The sequence below is a fragment of the Triplophysa rosa genome, linkage group LG19 (assembly GCF_024868665.1).
Source record: "Triplophysa rosa linkage group LG19, Trosa_1v2, whole genome shotgun sequence".
In the NCBI taxonomy this organism is placed as follows: Eukaryota; Metazoa; Chordata; class Actinopteri; order Cypriniformes; family Nemacheilidae; genus Triplophysa; species Triplophysa rosa.
This window is the reverse complement of record NC_079908.1, coordinates 14,164,386-14,171,881: the sequence shown is the minus strand read 5'-3', so window position 1 is coordinate 14,171,881 and position 7,496 is coordinate 14,164,386. Positions and strand designations below refer to the sequence as shown.

Below are 7,496 nucleotides of genomic sequence, written 5' to 3'. Positions count from 1 at the left end.
GGTGAAAGAACCCGCATGCTATCCCAGCAGCTTGAGATCAGATCGAACATCTCTACCTGTCAGAACTTCATACATAAATGAGAGAAAAACCTCAGGTACCCGACAATAGGCAATCAAACATCACTTGTGGTCATATTCCCTAATCAGTGCTCTCACAGAAGATACAAGTGTCTTCTTCAACAACCAATCTAGGCATTGTGGTGCCCGCAATGTTGAAGGCATGCAATATTGAAAAATGACTGATGTTTCGTGTCATCTGCTCTCTTATCAGGATGTTTATTAAGAGGGATGTTCCATGATACAGTGGAGAAAGAAAAAACACTTCACAGCATGAGACATGAATTCATTTCTTCACCATGGCACAATGAAACATCGAGACTCTCCCTCTTCCCTCCAGTGTATTGCGGCAAAACAGTTGACCCCATCTATACAAAAATATCCTGAAAGATCGGGAGGGAATGCAAAACTTCATTTTCATCCAAACATTGTTTAGCAAATATTTCTATTCCCTTGCAACACTTTTAATTCCCTTACAATTTTCTTCCTTTGCACATATTAAAATCACAAATTCAGCATTTATGTTGCAGCTTATTTTAAGTGATGAACAGTGTGCCAAAAAGATGTCACGAGAACTCCTACATCCACAAAATCTACATCGAGATCCAATGCAGCCACGTACCGTGGTGAACATTAGAAAAGGAGTGTGAGAAACATGTCCCTGTAGGAAAGTCAGAGGGATGTTTGGTCGAGTTGAAACTGTGGAGAGGTAGGGTTGTTGTAATGGTCTGCCTTGTTTCTTAAATCTCAGAATGTAACCCATTAGGCCCCAGCGGTACAGTAAGATAAATCTCATATAACTCCGGTCAAATAACACAGAGGATTACTGCCGTGAATGAATGTGGGAGTACAGTAGGGCAGATGTAACTATTCAAACTAACTTCATGGCATTCATTTCATTTTGGATAGACTGGGGAAAACACCATCTTATCTTAACAAAGGTTTGTGTTCCTTCTGTACATAAAGCATTCTTTTGGAAATAAGTAGGATCGTACTTCATACTACATCAGCAGCGAACGTCCGAAGCTTTGAGATTTCAAGTGCAGGAAAACTTACGTTGTTGGAAAACGGCCGCTTGAAGCCGTCAATTCCTTCTTCCTAAAGTTTCATACCACTTGGAACGTTGCCATATCACCAACAGTTGGTCATTTAAAGGGATCCTTCACCCAAAAATGAAAATGATGTCATCATTTACTCACCTTCGAGTCGTTCCAAATGTGTATACATTTCGTTGTTCTGATGAACACAGAGAAAGATATTCGGACAAATGCTTATAACCAAACAGATCTCAACACCCATTGACTACCATAGTAGGAAAAAAACAATGGTAGTCAAAAGTGCCCCAGAACTGTTTGCTGTCCTACATTCTTCAAAATGCCTTTATCATTTTTTTGATTCTGTTGAAAATAAAAGAAGTAATTTGTCCTACTATGGGAGTCAATGGGTGTTTAGATCTGTTCTGTTGTTATAAGCATTATTCCAAATATCTTTCTCTGTGTTCATCAGAACAAAGATATTTATACACATTTGGAACAACTCTGAGGTTTTTAGGTGAAGTATCACTTTAATGCACATGGTAAGTTCACAAGAATGACAAAGTGATTCAAATAAAGCATCAAGTTTGGAGTTATGTGGCGCTCAAACAAATAAGTCACAGTTAAACTAACTTGCGAATCTACAAAAAAATCCAACCTTAAGAAACAGATTGTGGTTGTATATATAAAAAATTACCTACAATACATACAAAACCAGATGGCAACTGGTTATCTTTACCTGTTAATATGATACTGTAATGCTATTTTCCTTTTAGCTTAATTTGAATGGGGAGAAAACTAGAAAAAAAAACAATGAACATCTGGACCACAAACAAAACAAGATCTGGAAATACTAAATAAACTGCCTACCATCTACAACTAAATACCTGATCGAAATGAGTGCTTTATCAGGATCCTATTAATACAAACTTATGTCTAGGGGTTTACTGGATTTGTTCGAAAGGAGCGATCTCCTCTGTGCTTCATCTGGTGCAAAGCGAGGTCAGATCTTTACTCTCTAACCCTCGCGGACCTTGGAAGCAAGCGCGTCGCACGTCTTCTTGGCATCTCCCAAAAGCATACATGTATTCGGTTTGTAGAAGATAGGGTTGTCCACTGCGGCGTAACCAACTCCGAGAGATCTCTTCATCACGACGATCTGGAGGTGGACAAAGAACGGAGTGAGTTGGAAAATTCACATGCAATAAAATCCAGTGTCTATTTGCTACCTTTAGTACGGTGGAAAAAGAGCACAGAGCTACCGATTCGAGCCAGCTAATACAAAACCCGCAACATGATTCCTATAAAAACCCACCGTGCACCTGCATGTGAAGACGGATTTAGGATTTGTAAGACGGAGCGCAAAAAGAGCCGGCGCTTCCAACACGTAATGGTTATTTAAGTATCTGCCATTTGCGAAATTAAGAGTCATTAGCATCTGAAACACCAGTTTTTAGGCTGAGCGGTTCCTGGGAAAATCAACGAGAGCAGCGCTTTGATTGGGAGCATCTGTTTGGGAAGGAGGAACACTTGGTAATTGAATAAGTAAAACCAGAGAGGAGAGCCCTTGCCGCTGGTCTAGCTTTAGTGTTATTCAATCCACTGAAAGATATTTGGAACAAAATGACCCTCATCTCGAGACTCCAAATCAGCGGGCGGACCCTTTTAATATCATCAGCAGCATCAAAGGCCCCGCAGATGTTCAACGCCAGCAAGGTGATCGGGGCGGCGTTCAGAGGCACCAACCCACTCCGTACTCTTCTTGAGAAGTCACGTGACCGCTTTACCCAAGCCCGGCATCCCTTGGGACAAGGTAACATCCCTCTCTTTGTTAAATTATTCATGGGGCAGCTGGTTTCATTTGGGACTGAGGTTACACATGAAGCTCTCCGCAAGCTGGGAGCAATCAGAAGGGGTGGATGTCGCACGAGATTCTCTATAACAAAACCAACACGGGTAACTTCAGATTCTACGACACTATCATGTCATCACTACGGAGTGGGTCGAGATCTGCAAAAACATCTAAGCTCTTAGAAACAAGATGCTCCTTCAAACAAGAAAAGATTTGGTGTTTGCAAACAGTTTAACCGAATGCAGAATTATGGAACAGGTTAACAAGCTACACGCCATGACTCATGGGAAAACGTTGACGCTTCGCACGTACTGCAACGTCAAGCCCCAGTGCTCCGAGTGATTTCCCCAGAGAAGCTCTGGGCACGCTGGGTCTGTCATGTGGTGAGCCACACCAGCCCCACGTTTAGGGAAAGTAACGGTCGGATGCTCCAAAATGTCACCATTCCAGAACGAGTGAGTCAAAGCTAATGAAAGCAGCGTGGGGTCGTCTTGCTGGAGATACACCTGGTCTAAAGTGGTGTTACAGTGGGAACCAGCTGTGGGGATGGATATTTTCATATCGCTCTGGGTGGGAGGAATAAGATGATGGTCTGTATCACAGCGCCTGAGGGAAATCCTGGCTTTGATTCTAGCCGAGCCATAAAAGTAAAGCCTATTACATAGAGTGGCCCATGGGAAGTATTTGGACACTTAAGCCACGCTTGAAATGTATGAATTTTGTTGTATTAGATACCCAACAAAATGGCATCTGCAAATAATGCAACTACAGCCTTTCTCTGAACCAACTTGGGTTCACACAGATGTCCTAATACAGGCATTGTTTAATATACAAACTACAGAAACAGTGAACTGACAAGAGTTAAACAATAATTTGGACAACAAATCTGTTGATAAAATCTGTTTTCTTAAACATTATGCTTGAGGTTAAGTTCATATTTTGTGATGAGTATAGCTAAAGTGCTCAAATACTCCAGGCTGTCCCTTGTGTGTTATTACGTTTTATTACACGGCGTTCTGGAAAACTTGATTCTGATTGGCCAATCACCACATTTAAAGGTCTGATATTCCTAGAAATCAACCGCTTAAAACTAATAACACATGGTAACCAGGATGCTGCAAATCATTTTGACAGGCACAGTTTAATATTACATTAAAATTTAATATATGCTATTAAAAGACATAATTATATGACATTATATTTACAAACGAAATTGCGCGCAGCGTTTGTACGCTGTGTCTTACCTTAAAACCGAAAGTAAACAGGTTTTTCCTCACGGAAGGTCTGCATTTGTTAAAAATGAGTTTACAAAATATTTCAAATCAATATTTCATGCTCAATAACTTGTGACGCAAGTAGCCGTGTAATAAGCGGGATAACAACCAGCTGCCTGTACATTATCCTATACTTATTGTTGTCAATAAAGCAATAGGTTACCTGCTTAGACTTCCAGACCTCCAAAACAGGCATGCCTGCGATGATAGAGTTGGGGTCTTCCTGGGCTGCAGAGTTCACTGTATCATTGGCTCCAATGACCAACACAAGGTCAGTATCTGGTTAAAAAAATAAAAAATAGATTATTACATACAGGCTAAGCTAGCACTTAATACAATAAATACAAGCTCTGTGGAGGTACTTGGCACAGGGATGATGTCAGATGGAAAAACAAGTGATACACTAGCGGCCAAAAGTGATGTCCAATTTAGGACAATTGACATCTTTGCCTTTTATTCAAATAGTTTATTAAAGATGCATAAAAAAGGTGTTTGCATGGTGCATTGATGTTTTTGGAGTATAAGCTGAAGCTTAGTTTTAGAAAAATGACAAAAATTACAAAACGTGCAGTTTATAAAGACTCGAAAGATGAACTTTTAACCACAAGAGCGGATCGATGTGTTTTTCTGTGCATTTTTTCTGTATTTTAGAATTAACCCAATAATCCCTAAAATGCTGTAGTTTGACTTTTTGCCAAATATTTTTGTCCAATAAATATCTTACACCTTACAAAAAACATCAGTGTGTGCATCTTGAAACAAAATCGCACTGATACATTTTGAGATATGTCAGTGCAAGTTGTTTTCCATGAAAACCACTAAAAGTTGAGTGTTTTATCAATTTCATACCACACACCTCATAATTTGGTTTAATCGAACTTGAGGGGGAATTAAAAGCAAACAATGTACAAATTTCGCCCCAACGGGACATCACATTTGACCACTACAGTATATACCATGATACTACATTTCATGGTATTTACAGTATGTGAAACTCCAAAAATACCACGAGACATAAAAACCTGCTTAAATGACACTTTCTGGTACTTTTTATAAGGGATAGGTTGATGATAAGCCAGTTTAAAACGTGTATTATTTAGTCACGTACAATAAAAAACGACATGGTATAAACCAGTAGACATATCATCATACCAGGGAAGTCGTGATTGATCTCATCCATCTCCAGCACAACATCATACGGCACACCGGCTTCTGCCAGCAGTACGTTCAGCTGGCCGGGCATACGGCCAGCCACAGGATGGATACCAAACCTGAGCACACACACAGACACAGACAGTATAAATCACGCGTGAGTGACCTCTCTGATCTTCTGATTCACACATGGCACTCCAGCGGGGCCGTGTCACTCTCTATACAGTACAGGAACACGAGTCTTTGAACACTTCAGGGGAAGTGCTTTGGCGTAGAGGTCAGGCTGTTTGCGAGAGGTTAAGAGAGAAGGAAACAGGCAGAGTCTTAAGGCATCTAGATGCAGTAAAAGGCATGAGCTTAAGGGAAATGGCTTGAGGAACCAGAGTGCACCCTGAGGGCAAGTGGGCAGTTTATGACTTCACTGTTAAAGCCAATAGGCTCGTACAGACACAGGAAGTGACATGACCATACGCTGACGGTGAACGCTGATGAATTTCAAACCTCTTTTTGGTGCTATCCAAAACCGAATGCAAAAATGACCACAAACCTCCCAGTTGTTTGAGGACAGTCCTGTCAGATTTGTTTTCTGTGAACATTTGCCAAAACCATCTAGAAATGCTCTGCCGTGTCTACTTGGACTGCAAACATTACGTGATGTTTCTCGAATCCGACATCTGTTCATCAGTTTCGTTTAAGTAAACGTATTTGTCAGACAGGAAATGAGGAAAAGGAAACCCCGGTTAATAATAAACCAAACAGAAAGATGTTTTAGCACACAAGCCTCAAAAACACAGAGAGACATGGAGATGGTCAATCAGCACGGACACGCCGGAGGGCTTACATAAGATGCAGCTGCAGCGTCTGCGCAAACAGTCTGGAGGAAAGAGAGTCCGAGCTCAGCTTTCCATGCAAACCAGCCTGAGCGTTCTGGTTTTCCCATTACCAGTCGCCCCGCGCTGAACCAACACGGGCTCTCCACAAATCCGAAAACAACCGCGCTGACCGCGACAGCTTACGGCACATAGGAGATTCAGACTGTGATTCCTTTTAGTGAACTAAATCTTTCCAACTCCACCCTCCAGCAAAAGCAAATGGATAGACAGATGGCTAAGGGATAGACAGGCGGATTAAAAACATGATGATAAGGAGCAGTTGGTTTGGAGTGTCGGCTCTACCCACGGTTCTCTTGACAGGGCGAAACCGCTAGCCAATTATCCCAAAGAGAGCAAGGGGGAGGCGGGCATGCTACCTAATCTGTCCACTCTTTGGCCACCCATCTCCCCTTCTAATCAACAGCAAATGCTCTAATCGACAGCAGCTGTTGGACTCTCAGATCAAACGAATGAAGGAAAATTACACAAGCTTCCGGTCTGCGTCTCTCCTCCACAATCACACAGTGCCCGCAGCTCTAGAGAGATGCTGTAGTGAGAGGACGCAGAGACAAGATGACAAGATGCCAGCAGAAAGAACTGAGATGATTGGAGATGCACCTGGTCTGATATTTATAATCGATAATCGACAGCTTTTCGTGGTCAATGAAAGTATTGGTAATTCTACTTTTTTTCTCATTTTTGGCTTCTTTGTTTTTTTTACATTAACTTAATACCTGAGAGACTACTATTAATAATTCCTGACCATTTTCAAAATTGGCTGATTTTCATATGTTTTGTCCCTAAAATATAGGGATATTATATAAAATATAATAAAATAAATGAATTATAAAAAATAAAATAACAACAAAAGATATGAAAGACATTTTAAAACATTTAAAACATAACATTAAATATAATAATAAAATAAAATACAACATAATATGATATAAAACACAATTAAAAACACAATGTAATTATAAAATAAAATATAATATAATACAATATAATACAATAAAGTAAATTAAAGTAAATTCAATAAAAAAAGTATTTAAAATAATTGTAATTTAAAATAAGCGTTGATAGTTGTTAATGTTTTTTAATACTTGTTAATAATTGTTCAATTTAAAATAAATGTTTTAATTCAATATGATTTTATTTAAAATAATTGTAATTTTAAATAAGCGTTGATAGTTGTTAATGTTTTTTAATACTTGTTTTTTTAAATCACATTTAAATTAAACAATTATTAACATTT

The 7,496-nt window shown here is 39.6% G+C and overlaps 1 protein-coding gene across 1 annotated transcript in view; it reads right to left on the bottom strand.

The window, feature by feature from the left end:
• Positions 1-255: 255 nt before the first annotated feature.
• The window catches only part of nnt (nicotinamide nucleotide transhydrogenase), a 34,608-nt gene continuing 27,367 nt past the window's right edge, over positions 256-7,496 (bottom strand). The window contains exons 20-22 of the mRNA XM_057360579.1: positions 5,370-5,488; positions 4,381-4,496; positions 256-2,250 (exon numbers count right to left, since the gene is read on the bottom strand). Of these exons, the coding sequence (XP_057216562.1) occupies positions 2,110-2,250; positions 4,381-4,496; positions 5,370-5,488 (376 nt within the window). The 3' untranslated portion in view covers positions 256-2,109. The remainder of the gene's footprint in view (positions 2,251-4,380; positions 4,497-5,369; positions 5,489-7,496) is intronic.